At 37.7% G+C, this 22,366-nt stretch overlaps 1 protein-coding gene across 1 annotated transcript in view; it reads left to right on the top strand.

The window, feature by feature from the left end:
• Nucleotides 1-22,366, top strand: part of LOC136875925 (protein sneaky) — a 209,621-nt gene that overhangs the window by 173,171 nt on the left and 14,084 nt on the right. The window contains exons 13-14 of the mRNA XM_068228258.1: nucleotides 11,345-11,461; nucleotides 15,866-16,008. Coding sequence (XP_068084359.1) covers nucleotides 11,345-11,461; nucleotides 15,866-16,008 — 260 coding nt within the window. The remainder of the gene's footprint in view (nucleotides 1-11,344; nucleotides 11,462-15,865; nucleotides 16,009-22,366) is intronic.

Below are 22,366 nucleotides of genomic sequence, written 5' to 3'. Positions count from 1 at the left end.
CCGGACCTGTGAAGATTACAAGATTATTTTGTGCATCTACAGAAGGGTGGTGTTAATGAAGCTACGTAATATAGAGAGAGGCATTCCAAAGGTGATTAAATGAAGAAGTTATATCATGTTCAAGATCATGCTTTCACGTCTCTGCACAGTATTTAAAATACAATTTACCGTTGGTCTTTATAGCTATTGTTGAGAGTGAAGGAGTTTTTCCTGTTGTGTATGTTTATCAGGAACTCAAGGGAGACTTCATTAGTTAGTCCGAACATAAAGAAAATGATGAACTCTTCTCAGAAGAACTCTTAAGGTTTCACCTTACTTTTTCCTGCCTGCTGGCTCTTCAGAAGTGTGTACGCGTGCATTTTGTATTCATGAATCATTCAAGGCAAATATTTTCGCACTGCAAGATGTGTGGTTAAGGTTATTTTTAATATGTATAACTTTTGCTTTCTCAACGATTCATTTGTTTCTATATTCGTCCCTGTTTTTATCTCCTCGTAAGATGTGTATTGTTGAATATAACACCTTGTGTAAAAAATTGGGTTAAATGAAGAAGTTATATCATGCTCAAGATCATGCCTTCACGTCTCTGCACAATATTTAAAATGAAACTTACCGTTGGTCTTTATAGTTATTGTTGAGAGTGAAGGAGAATTTCCTGTTGTGTGTATTTATCAGGAACTCAAGGGAAACTTCATTAGTTAGTCGGAACACTGAAAAAATGATGAACTCTTCTCAGAAGAACTCTTAAGGTTTCACTTTACTTTTTCCTGCCTGCTGGCTCTTCAGAAATGTGTGCGCGTGCATTTTGTATTCAGGAATCATTCAAGGCGAATATTTTCGCACTACAAGACGTGTGGTTAAGGTTATTTTTAATATGTAAAACTTTTGCTTTCTCAACGATTCATTTGTTTCTATATTTGTCCCTGTTTTTATCTCCTTGCAAGATGTGTATTGTTTAATATAACGCCTTGTGTAATATAAATGTCTACATGCTAGCCTATTTCCCACATTTTGGCTGAAGATGACGCCAAACAGCGTCGAAAGTAGTTCCAAATGTAAATATATGTTGTAATAAACTATAACAATTTTGTATTGAAAAGGTGGACCCTTTTAAGTTTCCTATCTTCCGATCCAAGCAAAGGCACCATATGGATATGGTGGAGTGTCACGTAGAAGGTCAAGGTGATTAAGAGTGCATGGAAGGCCAAAGGAGTATGCAGCTGCAGCAAACTAAGAGAACACTTAAATTCAACAATCCAGGGAAATTTTCATATTTCACCACACACAGCATATACTCACTAATGAAACTCGGCAAGATGAAACATTTAACAGATATAATGGATCAACATAAAATTTTAATAACAGCTCTTCAGGAACTTAGGAATACGGATCAAGATCCAATAGAATCCAGAGGATATCACCTTTACAAAGGCCCTCCAGGAAAATCAACCTCACTAGGTGAAGAAATTATGATCCCAGTTATTTAATAAATAATAAAATATATATGGAGAGATCTAAAACACCCCTCAGTGACAAATTGGAGATGATAATTAACAAACTGAAAGCTGTAGCTGTGTAAATTGCTCCCATTAAACAAAGAAAGAAACATGCCTGATGGAAGGAGGAATGTGACAATCCCAATTTGGAATGGCATTTCTAGTCCATAACAGTATATCGGACTCAATCAAGGACTTCTCATTAACCTCTCCAAGAATGGCAACATTAACACTTAAAAAGGGAAATAAAACTTATACTCTGATAAATGCCCATGCTCCAAAAAACAACAAAAATGCCAAGGAAAAAGAAGAAACTGTTAAATTTTGGGAAGAACTGGACCATCTACTATTAAACATCCCTGATGTAAACATTAAACTGTTGCTTGGAGATTTCAATGCAAAAATAGGACAAGAAAGAACATATCATGCAATAGTGGGAAGATGGCCAGCTTATAAATTCACAAACAAAAATGGGCAAAGATTAATCGAACTTTGTGAGGACCATGGACTTATTCTGGAAATCACAAGATTTAAGAGACAACCACACAAATTAATGACTTGGAAATGTCCTAATGTAAAATTGGGGGGGTTTCAAAGTGACCATGTAGCCATGGAGAGAGAGTACTACAAAGAAGTTTATAATGTGATAGTCCTCTGCGGGGGGGGGGGGGAGATTGACATTGATTCAGATCATTATATATCAAAAATAAAGTTAACACCTAAGCACCTAAGAAATCTCAATCCACTAGGTGAAGAAATTATGATCCCAGTTATTTAATAAATAATAAAATATATATGGAGAGATCTAAAACACCTATCAGTGACAAATTGGAGATGCTAATTAACAAACTGAAAACTGTAGCTGAGTAAATTGCTCCCATTAAACAAAGAAAGAAACATGCCTGATGGAAGGAGGAATGTGACAATGCAATTCAAGAAATGCATAAAGTATGGTTATCTGACCAACAACGGAAAACCGAAAAATCCCGCAAAAAACTCATGAATGCCAGAAGACAAACAGCTAAAGAAATTAGAATTAAAATAAATTATCAAAAAGAAACACTGAATACCATAGAAGAAGCATTTAGTCAACATGAAACAAGAGACTATTACAAAACATTTCAACAATGTCAATCAAAGTACACTCCACCTACACTTATGATGAAAAATAAAAATGGGGAAATGGCACACAGTAATAGGGATAATGTTAAAATTATGGTCAACTATTTTAAAGAATTACTTAACTGTGAAGATCCACAAGAACAATTCGATTTTGGTCCTTTCTAAAAGAATAAAACTCCACTGGAAAAGGTTATACTGCCAATTCATGACAAAGTGATCAAAGCAATAAATTCCCTCAAGAACTACAAAGCAGCAGGAGAGAATCAATTGGTAGCAGAACTATGGAAGAATGCAAATAAACAAACCCTTCAAAATTTACATAACCATATCATAGGCATCTTGAATAATGAAGAAATGCCTGAGGAATGGACTACAGCAATAATCCAGCCACTGCACATAAAAGGTGATAGATCGGATCCCAGTAATTTTTGAGGTATATCTCTGCTTTAATATTTAGAAATTTCATGATCCGTATTGAAGTGGGATTACAATATTTAACAAGAACTAAACAATATTGACCCCCACATCAAATTTACACTTGAGTCCGAAAATAATAAAGTAATTAATTTTCTGGATTTAACTATTCTCAGAAATCCATCTGCTCTTTCATATAGAATTTTCAGAAAACAGACACAAACTGCCAATACTATTCGTCAAGATTCCATACATCCTCAAACACACAAACGTGCAGCGTATAATAGCATGGTTCATCGTGCATTCACGATACCTATGTCTAAAAAAGACCTCAATAGCGAACTCAACACTATAAGAGCAATCGCCAAATTCAACGGTTACAGCAGATCATTTATAGAACAGATAATCAATAAATTTAGACACCGGCCCAAGACTACTCTCACTAAAGAAAAACCTATCACTAACGTTTCATCTACTTTTACATTCAACAACGGTATCCATCAAATCACGAATGTTTTTCGAAAACATAACGTAAAAATCTTCTTCAGAACTAATAATAGGACCTCAGAAATTATACATAATTCAACATCAGTCAACACCTCTAACAGATTTTCCAAATCTGGAATCTATAGATTCAAGTGTATCTACTGCAGCGCCTCCTACGTGGGACAAACAGGACGCAACTTCATAACCAGATATTCAGAGCACGTCAACGCGGTAAGATATAACAAGTTTTCTGCTATAGGCCAACACATTCACGACTCTAATCATAAGTTTACTGATATAGAACATGATTTTGAAATACTTCAAATAGCAAACAAAGGGCCAATTATGAACATCGTCGAAAATTGTTTCATTCATTGCAATCAATATTTCAACCCTAACTATAATTTAGATGAAATTTCTGAGAAAACTAATATTCTTTATGATCTCTTAATTAAATGGCTAAGAAATATTAGAGCACCTAAAAACAATTCGATCTTTCAAACCATACGCAGTACATATCCACATCATTTACCCCCACTACCACATCCTTCCGCTCCACCTTAGCTCTGTGACAGTTGCTCCGCCTCTACCCCTCCCCTCTCCTCCCTTACGCCTCGCCCCTTAACCTTATAATTGCATCCATCAGTCCAGCTCTTTCCGCCGATCACTCAGGCTGCTCAAGGTGAGTTCGTTTCTAGTATTCTCTGGGTTTTTCTAGACTTTTCTTTTTGATCTTTCCTTCCGATCTTTTGCCTAATTCGACTTCTAATTTCTTCCCCAGGTTCCTCAACCCATATTGAAGTGGGAATTAATTCTTTGGATCTTACCAAGTTCATGTTTACGTTTATTTTCCGGAACCAAACTACAGAACACACATAGTGTCATCTTCATATGACAATAAACCTCACAGCATAATTTAACAGTTTTAGAAAACTAAAGTTAAATATAAGCTGGACAAACCGCCATGGGTATACAACAACGGAGTCATCATTTTAACGGATTTTAAAATGGAATGCAACTTCATCTACCATATTTTATTTTATATTCATCTGTGCAAATGTTATAGTGTGTTTTTAAAGTTGTTTTAAAGTCATATTTCATATTCATCCATGCAGATGTTATAGTGTGTATAAAGTTGTTTTAGGGTTTTATTGTGTTTGCCCGATTTGACTTTGTGGCTGATGATGGCACATATCTGGTGCCAAAACTAGTACCTCATTTGAACGATATGTGATTCTTTCACATTAATAAATATCTTTGTATTGAATAGGAGGAACCCTCTTAATTTTTAAATATTGTATATCTCTGCTTGATGATGCTTATAAGATTTTATCTAAAATTATATATACTAGAATTCAGGAATAACTTGACCAGAAACTGGGAGAATATCAGGGAGGATTTTGACCAAGATGAAGTTGTCCCGATCAAATCATCAGTCTTAAGTAGATCATGAATACCATAGAGTTCGGAACAAGAGATTAATCATCACTTTTGTTGATTTCGAAAAAGCTTATGACAGTATTCGTCGTGAGTCACTACTAAAGTCCTTAAAGAATTTGGTTTACACCAAAAACTCATCATTCTTATTGGAATTACTCTTATGAATACTAAGTCGAAGTCAACTTTAGAGATGAATTGTCTGAGCCATTTTGAAATCCACACTGGACTTCGTCAGAGACTTCTTACCGTTATTGATTAACTGTGACCGAGCTCGATAGCTGCAGTTGCTTAAGTGTGGCCAGTATCCAGTATTTGGGTGATAGTGGGTTCAAACCCCACTGTCGGCAGCCCTGAAGATGGTTTTCCGTGGTTTGCCATTTTCAAACCAGGCAAATGCTGGGGCTGTACCTTAATTGAGGCCACGGCTGCTTCCTTCTCACTCCTAGCCCTTTCCTGTCCCATCGTCACCATAAGACCTATCTGTGTCGGTGCGATGAAACAAAACAACTTGGGGAAAAAATCTTGATTAACTGTGACCTGGAGAAAATCATGCGAGAATGGGTAAAAAAAAATGTCATTCAAACATCATGATAGGCAGAAATATTAAACTTAATTGCCTAGCATTTGCAGACGATCTTGCAGTACTAGCTTGTAGTGTGGAAGAAGATAAATTTCACATTGAAGAACTTGACAAAATTGCTACAAAAATCGGACTGAAAATCTCATTTGAAAAGACTGAAATGATGCCGACCTTCAAAATTGAAACACCAGCCATTCTTCTCGACAGTTGCGAATAAATTAAGATTGTAAATAAGTTCAAATATCTCGGGGAAATTATAACCTGGAACACAAAAGAGAAAACATTGATTGACAGCCGAACATCTAAACTGAAAACAGCCCAGCGAATCACCTGGCCAACTTGTTAAAAAAAAAATCTGTCTGCATGAATGCTAAATTTCATTACAGTACAATTGTAAAATCCAAAGCAACATATGCTAGTGAAACAATTTTCAAGTTTAACACTAAATCAACAACTGATAAATTGCAGAAATTAGATAGAAGAATCATCAAGACAATCATCAATAAGAAAAACAAAGTTGATGGCCAGTGGAGATTATTACCTAATGAAGTGGTATATTGTGAAAGTGAATCAATAATAGATACAATGTGGAAAAGGAGAATTGCCTTTTTTGTCATATATATTCAGACTGCCAGAAACCCGACTGGTGAATCAGTTATTTAGTTGCTTCTGGAAAAACAAAACAAAGAACACTTGGTTCACAGATATCATAAATGATTTAGAATTAAATTTATCAATGCTCCAGATTGAAGGCAAAGAAGAGAAGAGGATTCTAAGGAATAAACACTTGCAATTCAAACTCATAACATTTGAATGAAGGAAGTACACCATTACTGACATCCAAAGAGCAGCCAGGTCCGACAGAAAGAAGAAGTTTTGGGAGGGGAGGAAGAAGCTGAAAAGGTGACTCTATTTAATACTATTAGATGTTAATGTATATGACTGATTAAAGTGCTCCAATGGGGGGATAAACTCTGAAAAAGAAATATTTTTTTTTGCTAGTTGCTTTACCTTGCACCGACACAGATAGGTCTTATGGCGACGATGAGACAAGGAAGGGCTAGGAGTGGGAAGGAAGCGGCCGTGGCCTTAATTAAGGTACAGCTCCAGCATTTGCCTGGTGTGAAAATGGGAAACCACGGAAAACCATTTTCAGGGCTGCCGACAGTGGGGTTCAAACCTACTATCTCCCGATTATTGGATACTGGCCGCACTTAAGCGACTGCAGCTATAGAGCTTGGTTGTGAAAAAGAAAAAGAAGGACATTAACTTTATTATTGTTATGAAAGTAAGTCTATCCATCCATAAGGGCATTAATAGGGGGATATCCTTCGAGGTTACAGTGGTGCATCCAGCACAGCTGTCAGTGTCTACTAATAACTGTTAGGTTCTTAAGTCTGCCGAAACTAGCTTTGGAATAACATTTATAAACTACCTGAAAAATGAGGACATATGGTGACAGTATTATACCTGATAAAGAAACAACCTAATTAAAATAGAATGACATGTTTTGTTCTTGAAAGAACATCATTAGATTAGAAATTTGGAACTTATCTTAAAGAAGTCCTCACTTCTCTCCACTCTCAATAATGGTACTCTCTCGCTGGTGTGAGTCCAGCTAGGTCAATGATACGCTGAACTGTACTTTTAGGAGTTTTTTATGCTGTTATTCTTAGTGCCCAATAATAATAATAATAATAATAATAATAATAATAATAATAATAATAATAATAATAATAATAATAATAATAACAATAACAACAACAACAACAACAACAACAACAACAACAATAATAATAATAATAATAATAATAATAATAATAATAATAATAATAATAATAATAATAATAATAATAACAATAACAACAACAACAACAACAACAACAACAACAACAACAACAACAACAACAACAATAATAATAATAATAATAATAATAATAATAATAATAATAATAATAATAATAATAATAATAATAATAATAATAATAATTGTATCCAGTCACATTTTTGTGTTCTTTGTATCTAGTGTGGAAATTTATTTTTGTTTGGCCTATATATATAGCATTGCACTGGTTTGTTTCTGCTATTATTATTATTGTTTTATTATTGCTGTCATTTAAATTGTTTTTTGAAAATTATTTAGGGGTTGTCTAATGAGCTTTTAATTGGTTGGCTAATTTTCCGTTATATCATTTTTGGTTGCATGAATGCGTTTCATGGAACTATATTATTATTATTATTATTATTGCTATTGTTATTATCATCGTCATCATCATCATCATCATCATTGTCGTTGTTGTGGTTGTTGTTGTTGTCGTCGTTTTCGTCGTCGTCGTGGTTGTTGTTGTTGTTGTTGTTGTTTTTGGGATTAAATTTATGTTAATGATTTGAATGAACAAAGTCTAAATTGAATTAATTTGTATTTTGTAAGGCAATATTGATAAATGATAAATTCTCTGAATTTACGCAGCATCTTGGCCACTCCAGATGTTTAATTAGGTTAGAGAGTAATGCTGTCTCTCAGGCCAAGGGAATTTGTTTCAGTAATGTGATTTGCAGAGAAGGTGATGTGGGTATAATCATGGCCTATAATAGGAACTGTCCCAGCATTCACCTTAGTGTAGGAGAATGGAAAACAACAGAAAACCATTCTCAGGACAGCCGACGGTGAGGACCAGCCCCTCCGCCTCCCAGATGTAGAGCTACAAGGCTAGTAAAACTAGCTGCTATTAAGCCGAAGCCTACTCTACTTGGTCCCACTACAGACAAATTTCCTCGAATATCTCAAGTCCGTATTTCACTAGTTAGTGATATCCCTTAGCTTTCCTTTTTTCTGTCCTTACATTTGTTCTTGATGAGGTATTTTGAATTTGGACAGTTTGGTATAAACTTCTCTCATTAATTCAGCAACTCATCCTTTTTCTTATGAGTTACCCATATGACTCATGCTACACTATGTCTAACAGTGTAATGTTTAGCGAGCTGTGTTTTAAATACTTGGTGATGAAATCTGACAGATTTTAACTGGGCAATACTTAACTTATGAATGATCAACTGTGTTTGGTGTTAGTCTAATATAAATTCTTCCTTTGTAAACCGTTATAAATGGTAAAAGCTCTGAATGTTGTATGTGCGTCTCTGTGATCAAGTTCACTTGGCTGAGGATTATGAAAGGCTACGAGTTAAAGTATGTTAAAGTATGTTCCTTCATTTTTCATGATAAATTTTCTGTCATTTAGCTCAGCTGCTCTACTTTTCTTGGCTCTTCGTGAACTATGATAAATCAGTGTACCTAGTATATTCATCTTGCTGGTGTAACTTATCCCTCTCTCTTGTTTTTGGTAACTGAGTGGTGAAATCAGAAGTCTGCCTGTGGCTTAACTCAGGGGTGTTCAACTTAATTCATGGGTGGGCTAAATAGCAGATTCTTAATCGAACTGCAGGCCACAAAATCAATCCCCCCCACCATCCGCTACCCACCTCGTCCTTCTCTAACACACAAACACATCCACACACCCAGGTGCCCCCTTCTTCAATCAGCAACCAATCTCTCATGTGGCTATTCGACAATACAAACAGTAAACCTGAAACACAATACAAAACAAGTTGAAAAACATAAAACTCTAACTTTGGATAAACTGACACATTGATGAGAGGTCTGGGCCTTTGTTTGAAGTAACAATTTTGAAATGTCTGGAGATAGATTTGACACAGCCAAGCTCAGAATTGAATGTAGGTATTCAAATAATTACCAAATAATAATCACTGATCCAGAAACGTAATTTTAATTTTATAAACTTAATTTTTAAGAATGTTTGTTCACTAATGTAAGTACTCACTAATGCACAAAAGTATTTTCTTACAAGTTTTAAGGAAGGCAGAAAATTTTCATTACTAAGCACCCTGTCAAATTTAATAAGATTTCACTCCATGAACTGTCCCTTGATTGCGAACAACACTAAAGTTCAATTAATTTGACCTGTAGTTACAATTACAAAAAAGTCCTTATTAACTAAATTTTTTGGTATTGGGCCATATGTTGAGCACCCTAACTCATTACAGCAGTAAAAATTTTCCTATTATTTGTATGCCTCTTTGCCCTTTTCTCTTTTAGAATTGCATTCCGACTGCTCATGATCGCCTGAGGGAAATGGCAAACAGAGTGCTCAACTAATGCAAAGCTTTTGTTACTGAATGCATTATTTATATGGAAGTGGAATTACATTTTACTTTTGTTCTAATATATTATAAGGTAGTAAATAAATTGGGAACTCACAAGGCTCATTTCTCTTTGAAAGTTTTGACTCAGAGATGCCTGGATGTAGACATGCATGTATGCTTCATTGACTACTGAAAAGCTCTTGATTGTGTATCTCATGGAAAACTTGCTGAGATTTAAAAAACTACTGATGTTGATGCTGGTGCTCAACATATCATCACTCAGCTCTGCTGGAACTGAACAGCAGAGGTAAAAATAGAGGGAGACAGAACTGAGAACATAGCTATATGGAAAGGTGTGAAACAGAGCTATGTTCTGTTCCCTCTCCTTTTTAATATCTACTTTGAGACTGTGCTCAGAGAAGCTGTCGAGAATGTTAACTTAGGCATCGGGAACAATGGCAATGTCATTAATAACATACTCTTTGCTGATTTTACAGTTGCATTAGCCAGTAGCCTTACTGATCTTCAAATTATTGTTAATAACATTGTAAGGATCAGTGTAGCATTTGGTTTATTCATAAATATTAGCAAGACCAAGCTAATTGTATTTTCTAAAAATCCTAAGGAGGCCTCCCTGTACATCAACAAAACAAATGTTCAGCAAGTGTCATCCTTGAAATATCTTTGGACAAAGGTGAATGAGTCTTGCAATCCCAAGAATGAAATCCAGGATTGCACAAGCCAAAAATTTGTTCAACAGTATGAGAACCCCATTCATCAGTAGAGAACTCAACCTTGATCTCTGAGTTTCGCTGGACGCTCAGCTCTTTGCTAGAGAGGCAGAATGAAGCTTTCAAAATGTACTTGTACATTTGTTAAATTTGTTAAATAGGAAAAAGAGCTTCTAACAACCATCAAGGAGTGAAAGCTCAGGTACATTGGGCATATTGTGAGAGAACTTCTCCAACTCATCATTGAGGAGAAAATTGAAGGACAACAATCTATGGGAAGACGGAGGAGCAGAATTCCTGGCTTAAAGATTTGTGCCACTGGTATGGATGAACTACTACTGCTACTACCACCAACACATGGCTGACATATTTGAGCACCTTCTTGTTCACTCTACCGACTGAGCAATTCAGTCCAACTCACTCTTACTTATTGGACAAGGAGTGAGGATTCAATGTTTCTTTTTTAATTTGCTTTACATCACATTGATACATGTAGGTCTTATGCTGAAGATGGGATAGGAAAGGGCTAGGAGTGGGAAGGAAACGACCATGCGCTTAATTAAGGTACAGCCCCATTTTCCTGGTGTGAAAATGGGAAACTATGGAAAACCATCTTCAGGGCTGCTGACAGTGGGGTTCGAAGCCAAAATCTCCCAAATGCAATCTTATAGCTACGTGACCCAAACAGCGTGGTCATTTGTTCGGTGAGTGAGGATTAATCCTTGTAGAAGTATAGATATGGTAACTCCAAGTTATTTTAACTTTATTATGTCTAAGAATTTGTGTACTTCTAGAGTGAAGCATGAATTCTTTCCTGATCCTTCCCTAATCTTCACAAAAGAATTGTTGATAACACTGACATAAAAATGAATTAGTTAAATCATTTCTTGATTTGGGTTGATTGTATTTTGCAGGTGCTCACGACCTATTCTTGGAGGTGAAGGGTACTGGTATGATTGCCGCCCTTGTACGATCTGTATTACGTGGATTCAATGTCAAGAAACGAGTCAAGGTGGTCCGCTCCAATGAAGGTAAGTCTGGAAGTTTTCTTACTATCCTTGTGTAACAATATTAGAATGACTTTTGTTTTCGGCAGTTCAACATAGTCACAGATCAAGAAAGTCAAGCAATACAACTGAGGAAGTAGGAAGTAGACCATGTACATACTTCATTATCTACTGACCACCTGGCAAGGCAGCAGTTGTCTCAGTTGGCTAAGACCCTTAAATGGCTGTTTGCTCCTCGTTAGTCATTAATCAGATGATTCAGAATGTTTATCTATGTAATGTCCCTTTATGTGTATCATGTGATATAATTGATGCAAGTAAACGTCTGAGCATTACTAACACATTTTCTCCTGTGATAGATTTTTGTCATCAAATGCTTTATTGTCCATACTTCTGTCATTATCAATGGTCAATTCACAGCATGTGATTGATGACACAAATTTTCAATATTCTACTCCATTTCATTGTTTAAACAAATTAGGGATGATATACAGTATATCATGAATGCACAAAAAGAACTGGTGGCATTACAGCCCATTAGGGACACGGCATGCCAAAACGACTGCAGCCCATACATATAACCTGTAGATATTTGAGTGCTTATAGTCAGCAAGACGAAATTCTTAATTCTCAGCCATATTATTGCATGCTGAGCTTTTACGGCAGGGTCTCTAGGTTGCCTCTTATGTCAGATAGCTCCTCAGTTGGTCTCATAAGGCTGAGTGAACTCTGTTTAAGCCTTCAGTGTGGAATTAAAATTTCTAGATTGGCTGGTAATTGAAACCAAGGCCTTCGATCAAGAGGCAGGCATGCTACCCCTGTACTGCAGAGCTGACATGTAGTAACACAATCATTCACAGAGTATTCCAATATGACTTGGGTTCCTGTGACTATGGAAGAAATAAAGGAATCATTATGCTCATTACTAGGTTCAACAAGAAACCTAACTTGAAGATGTTCCTCTTTATAAACTATCAATAATTTCCAAAATTATGCCATGAAATTGCCTGGATATACTGTACTTGAATTTTTCACTTCAGCAACAGTTGTCTGAATAAAGGAGTCTCCAGTGAGCTCTATAAAATCGATTCTGTATTGGAGTTACTTTCATATAAATTTTCATAAATATACGTATATACATTCTAGTTTCTCCAGATGAGACAATATTAGCCTAGCAAGGGAGACTTTAATTCCGGGTTCATTATTTAAGGAAGATAATGAAGTGAGGCTCATGAAAAGAATCATGTGTGAATTGTCTTCTGGATACATATACGTAAACTGAAAGTGCATGATGGTAGTGGGATGATTTAAAAAATAACAGTTTTCGATTTACTGTAGTCAAAGTGATGACAGGGACTGCAGGCGAGAAACTTATGTTCAGAAATGAGCATTAGCCAATGACCATGACCTTATTGAATGGTAAATGAAATGGCGTAATGGCGTATGGCTTTTAGTGCCAGGAGTGACCGAGGATATGTTCGGCTTGCCAGATGCAGGTCTTCTGATTTGACATCCACAGGTGACCTGCGCGTCGTGATGAGGATGAAATGATAATGAAGACAACACATACACCCAGCCCCCGTGCCAGCAAAAATAACCAATGATGGTTAAAATTCCCGACCCTGCCGGGAATCGAACCCGGGACCCCTGTGACCAAAGGCCAGTTTGCTAACCAGTTAGCCATGGAGCCAGACTATTCAATGGTACTAAATATTTTAAATATAATTATTATAAAGTGTAAAGTATTTAAGCTTTCCTACATATCAGCAGAATGAATTGCAGATTTACTAATGACTTTAAAAATCAGACATTTTTTTTGAAGGACAGAAGTGATGTTCAGACTTTCTTTGGTCATAGCAGAAAAGAAAATATGATCTCAGTGATGCACTTTGATGATATTAAGGAGGTTGTAGACATGTGAAAATGCACATTAATGATTGCAAATGGTGTATTCATGGTGTGAACAGTGTATATCAATACCTCCTCTTTACCTTTTCATAAGAAAAACTGTAAAATGGTAGACTCTCTAATTTCTGCTTTTTTTTGAACTATAAATTCATTCATTCATTCATTATGTGTTTACCAAAAAATGTTTATAGAGTCTGTGGAAGGCCAGGTGAAAATGACAGGCCCCCTGTACACAGTGTCCCCTGACCTGTTGAAAAAATCAGCTAACTAAAACAATATACACTATTTACAGGTTAAGTAACAAAGTATAATTTACACATCCTTTCATTCCCTGGTTTATTCTTCCATATACTCACACATTTTCTCATTGCATGTGTTTCTTAACATAACATTTAACCATATTTACTTTTTTACATTTAATGTTGGCGGGAAGGTCATTGGCAGCTTTGGGTAAAAGACACACTGCTTTGCCCCCGTAGGTGGAGCTGAATGATAAGGAGAGTCGAGGGATGGTGAAAGGTGAATGGTCCCTGTTAGGGATGTGTGCAAGAAGTGAAGGAAGTGATTGACGGGAGGGAAGGCAGACAGCTGTTCTTGTTAATTAGTCATTCAGCGCGATGTATAGAACAAGAAGATATTACTGCTGTAGCTTCTTCTGCCTCAACTATGTTTCTAACCAGTTTTAACAAAACATTAGGTGTAACACATCCAAAACAAGCTCCCTGCAAGGATTCTGTATAAAGACTTGATAGAAGAATGAAAGCACATGTCTCCATCATTATTTATTTGTTCCAGCAACTCTGGTATGGTTATAAAAATTTGCTCTGTCCAATTATATTCTATTCCAGTTTTTGCTGTCTCTCTTGGCCAAATATTTCCATATTTGTTTTTACCAGATGTCCCTAGGTCTTCTTCATGATGTTTTGCCTCGGCAGTCTGAACAAAGTATGTTCTTGGAGTCATGTCAGAAGCCATTCTTTTCACATGGCCATACCACTTTAGTCAGTTCAGTTCTAAAGTTCCCAGCCAGCTCCTTTCCAGCCCAAGCTGTTAATGGATTTCCTCATTTCATAATTTATCTCTCTTTGTCTTACGGAGACAGGCTTGAAATCTGTCAAGGTAGCTACTCCCTAGGTCATGATTTGCTTCATATAATATGTTTTATAGAGTGTAACTTCTGAAGACTGGGGAGGAGCTCTGTCCAGGAGGTAATATTCAGAGTGGTAGAATTGCGAAGCAGTTTGGATTTGTCTGCTGATTTCTTATCAATAGATGAGGCATAATTGCTGAAATATTCGAGGTTCTTAACAATATTTGTAACAAATTCACTGATTCGAAGGTGGAATGTTTCAATTTTCTTGCTCATCACTAAGCCACTTTCTTATTTCTAATAATTTTCAAGCCTTTCTTTTCAAACTCTGATTGATTATGATTAATACAACTTTCCCCATGAGGTGGTTGCTACAAGGACAAAATATGTCAACTACACAGTATTCTGTCTTCTAAGTTATTGGTGTGTTTGCTAGTGTGCCTGGTAGAAATAACCATCACAAAGCTCCGCAATAAATTTAGAATGGGGCATGATGTATGGTTCTTCAAATGTTATATAGATGATTGTGGATGTAGAGATCTATTTTTGCCTGTACCTTGGATTCTGCACTACTTAACTGCGAAAGATAAAACACCCAGAAGATGCTGTAGAGTGAGTTAGGAAAATCAGAACCTCTTACACAGTGATTCTGCGGAATATGCGACATCCTGTCATATTCAGGTATATGTTACACCGGATATTCAAACCAAACCAAACCCCATGGGGCAACAGCCCCCAAGGATCATGGCCTGCCAAGTGACTGCTGCTCAGCCCGAAGGCCTGCATATTATGAGGTGTCATGTGGTCGGCACGATGAACCCTCTCGGCCGTTATTCTTGGCCTTCTAGACTGGGGACTGCCATCTCACTGTCAGATAGCTCCTCAATTATACTCACGTAGGCTGAGTGAACCTCAAACCAGCCCTCATATCCAGATAAAAATCCCTGACCCGGCCAGGAATCGAACCCGGGGTATCTGGATAAGAGTCAGGCACACTACTCCTACACTGCTGGGCCGACTACACCGGGTGTCACTTCTTCAGATATTATTGGAATTTATGGTTCTATACAGTTTTCATAAATTTAAATATTTACAGTAAAACGTTGTGGTAAATATTTGCTAGCCCAGTGTTAGCATGTGTTGAAATGAAATGTCCTATGGCTTTTAGTGCCGGGATATCCCAGGACGGGTTTGGCTCGCCAGGTGCAGGTCTTTCTAGTTCTGCACGTCATGAACATGTGTTAATATTTAATTTTATCATTACTTGATACTACAGCATGTTCAGATAAGATTGCATGTTTGTTTTTAATACTTAATAGTCTCTAGTTTGCAATGTCTTTTGCTTCTTAAAATAATAATCACCACCATCAACATTTCAAGTAAGCCAAGTATAAAACAATAAATTTAATACAGTTTGTTTTTGTACACAGCTTGTCTACCTCAGCCGCACCCTATACAAAAGTACTATTACTACAAGATATTTGGTACCTACCTGCTAGTGTGGCTTCTCATCTTTGGTCATTCTTATACCCAGCGTTTGCGCAGAAGCATCTGTGCTTATTTCTATGCCAAGGTATTGCAATGTTATGCATCATGTAAAAGCAATTCTTTTAGAATGTGAATATCAGTCTTTTTCAGTATATTGTGTACAGGTTGTTTCATAAGCTCTGTCACGTGGCTTTCATGTGAACTAGAATGAAACATTAGAATTTCTCACTGTTTAGAAATTTAATGTACACTGCCTGACAAAAAAATTGAAGCACCCAGAAGAAATGGTTGGATGTCACTGTAACTTCATATATGTATGCACCATTGGCAGGTATGTAAACATTTAGAGTTGCAATTCACCAGAGTGAAGTAGTGTTGTTCATGTTTAGTGTTATTACCAGGCCTTGTAGGATATACAAGGGGTGTATACAACATCAGATGTTGAGTGATCGCTATGAAGGACACGCAGATACTGCGTACTTGTGTGAGACAGCGTTATCAGCACCTGACAGAATTTGAAAGGTGCCTCATTGTGAGTTTCAATTTGGCTGGCTGCTCGAATCGTTCAATATTCAGATTTTTGGGGCATTTGGATGTTACAGTGGCTCTATGCTGAACAGCATGGGAATGTGAGAGCAGACATACTCGTTGTCAAGGTTCCGTTCGGCCACGTCTGACAACCACAAAGGAGGATTGCTGTAGTGCGCACCAAGCACATCGTAATCCCTTCACATTCGCACCTGCCAGCCAAGAACAAGTAATGGACTCTCTGCAACATTCTGTGTGATCTCACACCATTGGTTGGACTCTAGCAGCAGCCAGACTAGCGAATTACCGTTCTATGCGTAGACTGCCATTAATACCACAACACAAACTGTTGTGTTGGGAGTGGTGCCATGATGGGGAAGCATGCACTGTTGATGAATGGTGTCGCATTGTGTTCAGAGATGAATAGTGGTTCCATGCTAGCCTGGATGACTACCATTTGCAAGTATGGTGGCGACCTGGGGAGAGGTCCCATTCTTCCAATGTTTTGGAGAGGCATAGGGGTGTTACTCCTGACATCATGGTCCAGCTCCATGGCTAAATGGTTAGCGTGCTGGTCTTTGGTCACAGGAGTCCCAGGTTCGATTCCCGGCGGGGTCTAGAATTTTAACCATAATTGGTTAATTTCGCTGACACGGGGGCTGGGTGTATGTGTCGTCTTCATCATCATTTCATCCTCATCACGATGCACAGGTTGCCTATGGGAGTCAAATCAAAAGACCTGCATCTGGCAAGCCGAACATGTCCTCGGACACTTCCGGCACTAAAAGCCATACGCCATTTCATTTCATGGTGTGAGGAGCCATTGGGTATGATTTCAGGTCATGGATAGTAGTGATTGAGGGAAATATGATGGCACAACAGTACACTATGAACATCCTGCATCCTCATGTGTTATCTTTCATGTGGCAGTATTGTGGTGCCATTTTTCAACAATGCTTGTCCACACATAACTGTCTAGAACTGTCTTCATGATGTTGAGGTACTTCCTTGGCCAACAAGATCCCCACATATGTCCCTAATAGAACATGTATGGGACCAGCTTGGGCATCAACTTTGTCTCAGTGCCAGTATTCAGAATATCAAGGGCCAATTCTAACAGTTGTGGGCCAGCTTGCCTCAAGAGAGGATATAATGGCTTTATGACCGACTGAATCAGTGCATGCATTCAGGCCAGAGGGAGATGCATTGTCATACTGATAAGTAGAATTCTTTGTGAATTTGACTTGATTTTGTACACACTGAAATAACATGACATACCCTCTCAACATGTGAAGTTTCATTTCATTTTCTCCTCCCCTTCTTGGTGCTTCAATTTTTTTTGTCAGGCAGTGTAGAAATACTTATTTTCAGGTTGTTAATATAATGCAATGGTCAGTTTCTTTGAAGTTGGAACATTCCTCTCCCTTTTCATATTAGTGTGCCTGGCTGATGCAATTAAGGTGACTATACCATTGTTGGTAGCTTGAGAAATTCTATTCTGGAAACATAAGCCTATAAGAATAGGCAGCTAATAATGATTATAGTTAATGGATAGGTTTTACAATGTACAGGGTGATTGAAAAATGCCGTCCAGTAATCACAGGTCCTGATAAAAGAAATAGGACAATTAACAAGTTGAGCACCAAACTTTAAAAAAATTTAAAAAAAATAGCTCTGTGGGCCAAAACTTTATTTTTTACCCTCAGAAAGTGGACACCTGTGTCTGCCATGAACTAGCAGTAAATGCAAAACAATGTCCAGTGTCTGCTGTAGTGCTCAGCTTATTAAAATGAAGATACGAACCAACTCACTAACTCATAATTTCCAGCCAAACTCAACATAAACAAAGTAATGTAATGTTGATTTAGATGAAGTCTCTGATCAGAATATCCCTTAAAATGCCTCAAAATAAGTCAATAAGATGTCTTAAATCACCTTTTTGGTGTCTAGGGGCTATGCAACCTCAAATTACAGGTCAAATTTCTGCATGAATACAATTCTTTTTTCACTCCTAACAGAACAACCAGAGAGATTCCCACCTGATATGTTATGGCTGCAGTTGACTGCATAAGAACTGAGACTTAGAGGGTTTGTTCCTATTTTAATTTTAATTATCCCACTCCCTTTAGAATGGCCTATGGTTATTGGACAGCATATTTTGCACACTCTGTATACTACATCACAGTTACTGGTAGTCATGTTGGTGGGGTCTGTATGATATGTTAGGAAGAAGTTAAATATAAGTAATTTTGTTTCACAAGTTCAAACTGAGTAGTGATGCAGCCCAAATCTACTGTAATGTGGTTGATGAAGAGAGAACATCTGACTATACCATTGTTGGTAGCTTGAGAAATACTATTCTGGAAACATAAGTCTATAAGAACAGGCAGATAATTATGATTATAGTTAATGCATAGGTCTTACAATAATTATTTAATTATAAGATATTATTCAGTTCCCAACATAATATTGGCACCAGTATTTATGACAATAACAATAATGATATTAAAGACGTTATATTTGTTGATACAATAAAATTCAGTCCGGCTTTGAAATATCTCATATGGTTACAACATCAACTTCCTTTGAAATAACATTGAAAAGGACTCTTCACTGCATAGGACAGACCTTTATAAAATCTTTGACAAAATGACATACAAAGTTTGACTATATCTGCAAGTTTAGGGCAGACATATCACATTTAACACAGTATAACTACTCTATCATAGTATACTCTCCATTCAGCATGCTCCCAATCCTTTGTTGTGCAACTTAGTCTGATGGTTATTTGAAGGGCTGAAATATGGTACTCCAGTCAATTGTTGGTAGATTTACTGGCACATAAAAGAACTCCTGGTGAATAAAAACTCTGACGTCTAAGCAACTCTACACTGTAAAAGTAGATAGTGGGATGTAAAACCTGTAAAATTATTATTATTATTATTATTATATATATATATAATTCGCTGGGGCCATCAAGGACCACGTTAAGTCTTGTTGCATTTGACATTGAACTTGGCCTTCTTTAGAGCCCAAATTTTCCTCATTCTTTGTGAGTGGGCCTGCTTACGCTCCTCTGTCCAAGGGGCACCGTGTCTTCTCTTCGGCTGCTCATCTCGGTTTAGCCCGTTCATCAATATTTTCTTGTGGAAGAGATCTCTGTTAAGGGCGTCTCCAGCTGAGATATGTAGCATTTGCAGGTCTTCTTTGGTATTTCTAAACCAGGGAATTGTGGTTTTGGGGTTTGAATAAAAAAAGTGAAAGATTTCTTTAGTTAACTTTCTTCCGTCCATTCTTTTCAGATGACCGTAAAATCGTGCCCGTCTTTTTCTGATTGTGTCAGTAATTTTCTCTATTTTGCTGTAGACTTCCTTGTTGGATCTCTTTTGATGGATTCCATTTCTGTACTTTGATCCCAAGATTCCTCTCACAATTTTGCTTTCTCTTTTCTCCAGTTCTTCAAGGAATCCTTTGTTGGCATTTAGAGACAGGGTTTCGGCTGCATATAGAACTACTGGCTTCAGAACTGTTTCATAGTGACGTATCTTGGTGTTTTGGGAAAGGCATTTTTTGTTGTAGATTGTGCGGGATGTTTGGTAGGCTATTTCCAGTTTGCGTACTCGCTCCTGAAGTGCTTCTTTGTCCAGTCCATTTTTCATGATGATCTCACCCAGGTATTTGAATTTGTCTACTCGGGTGATGTCCCCGTATTTTGTATGGAGTTTTGGTGGAGCCTCTTTGATGTTAGTCATTACTTCTGTTTTCTCAAACGATATCTGCAAACCAGTTTGTTTGGCAATTTCCTTTAAAATTTCAACTTGAGCTCTAGCGGTTTCTATGTCGTTTGAGACAACAGCAATCCTGAACCCTCCTTGGTATTCACCTATTTGATGTTCGACTTGTGCTTCCAAACGCTCCAGGATGGCAAGTGATATAATTTTGTAAGTCACGGGTAGCAAAGATATTCCTCTGTAGTTGTTGATGTTCTTCATGCTGCCTTTTTTGTGTAATGGATGGATCAAAGCTATTTTCCAATCTTCGGGTAGGGTCTCCTTGTTCCAAATTTCTTCTATTTGCTTTTGCAAGATATCAAGTGATTCCTCTGGGGCATATTTCCATAGTTCTGCTACTACTGAGTCTTCCCCCGGCGCTTTGTTATTTTTGAGACGGGCAATATGGCGCTTGATTTCATCTCTGTTGGGTAGTATGGAATCTGGGTACCTGAGTAAAGGTTCCTTGGTCTCAATGGCGCTTTGAGGTTTAGAGCAATTAAGCAAATTCTTGAAGTAATCTGCCAGAATGCTGCAATTTTCTTCATTTGATGTTGCCAGTGTGCCGTCCTTTCGCTCAAAGCATAGAGATGGTGGCTTATAGCCAGTGAGTTTGCGTTTGAAGGCTCTGTAGTACTCTCTGCTTTCATTCTTCCTAAAGTTTTGTTCTATCTTTTCAGTGAGAGATTTTTTCGTATTTACGTTTCTCAGTTCTGAACACCCTAGCTGCTTGGGCACGTTGGGTTTTGTAGGTTTCCCAATCATTTTCTGATTTCGTAGATTAGTACTGTTTCCACGCATTGAGTCTTTCTTGGAGGACTGATTCGCAGGTACCATTCCACCAGGCATGCTTTTTGCCTCTCTTGATTTCTGCAATGTCTTTGGCGGCCTCAACAAGGAAACTTTTGGCGTTGATAAAGTCAGTGTCACTTGGTCTAGCCTTCTCCTGGAACTCCTCGACCCTTTGCCGAAGTTTATCATTGTCGAAGCGTGTGATCTGTTTGGTTGTCTTCCTTGTGTTTGCGGGAATTGGTTTGAATTTGATAAGAGACATATAATGATCTGAGGCCACATTGATGCCTTTCTTTACCTTGACATTCATAGGGCTGTTTCTCCTGGAGATTGCAACATGATCAATTTGGAACTTTCCGAGAGCTTGGACGGGAGAACGCCAAGTCATTTGCTTTCTGCGTAGATGGCGAAAGTGGGTCGACATGACCTGCAGGTTGTGATTTTCGCAAATGGACACCAGTCTTTTGCCGTTGGGATTGGTTCTTTTGTGAGCAGGGTAATTTCCTATAACTCTCTTGTACTTCTGTTCACGACCTAGTTGGGCATTGAAGTCACCCAAAAGAAGCTTGACATGGTGTTTGGTGATTTTGTTTAATTTTTCATCCAGTAGGTCCCAGAAATTATCAACTTCGTCTGGATCAGACTTGTTCTTATCGTTTGTAGGAACATGTGCGTTAACTAGGGCGTAGGTTTTGTTTGCGCATTTAATTGTGAGTATAGACAATCTGTCATTCACAGGTTCGAAATTTGCAACCGATTTAAGGATCTTGGTTCTAACAGCAAATGCGGTTCCAAGCATCACAGCTCCATTGAGGATTCCTCTTTGCGCTTTGCTCTTGAAAAATCGGTAGCCTTCGGATTCAAAAATCTCTTCATCTTGGTACCTTGTTTCCTGTAGTGCCATTATGGATATCTGATTTTCGTGAAGAGCTTTGGTGAGGGTTTTCAGCTTGCCAGTTTGTGTAAGTGAATTTATGTTGAAAGTTGCTAGAAAGGTTTTAGATTTTGGCCTGAGTTTTTGACTCTTCGGGGTACACCGAGACGCTCCGACTCGTCTCTTGCATGATGTCGAGTCTCCCCCAGAATCTGAACGAGACTCGTGCACCGTGGTGTTCACGACGAGGGATTTATCCGAAGATTTACCCCCTGGAGTGTGTTTCTTGAAATGTTGTGCCATCATGCTTTTTGACTTGACTTTGCTTTGGACGGGTACCCATCCTTTTACAACTAGGGTTGTTAGCCCTAGAGGTTATCTCAAGATGTTTTCTGGCTTCTGGTCATTTACCAGTCTTCGCCGTAACCCTGGCAAGGTACCAGTTTTTTTTTCACGGTGGTATTTTATTTCCTTACTAC

This window comes from Anabrus simplex, chromosome 6, assembly GCF_040414725.1.
Source record: "Anabrus simplex isolate iqAnaSimp1 chromosome 6, ASM4041472v1, whole genome shotgun sequence".
NCBI classification, from domain to species: domain Eukaryota; kingdom Metazoa; phylum Arthropoda; class Insecta; order Orthoptera; family Tettigoniidae; genus Anabrus; species Anabrus simplex.
This window is presented reverse-complemented; position numbering and strand designations above follow the sequence as displayed.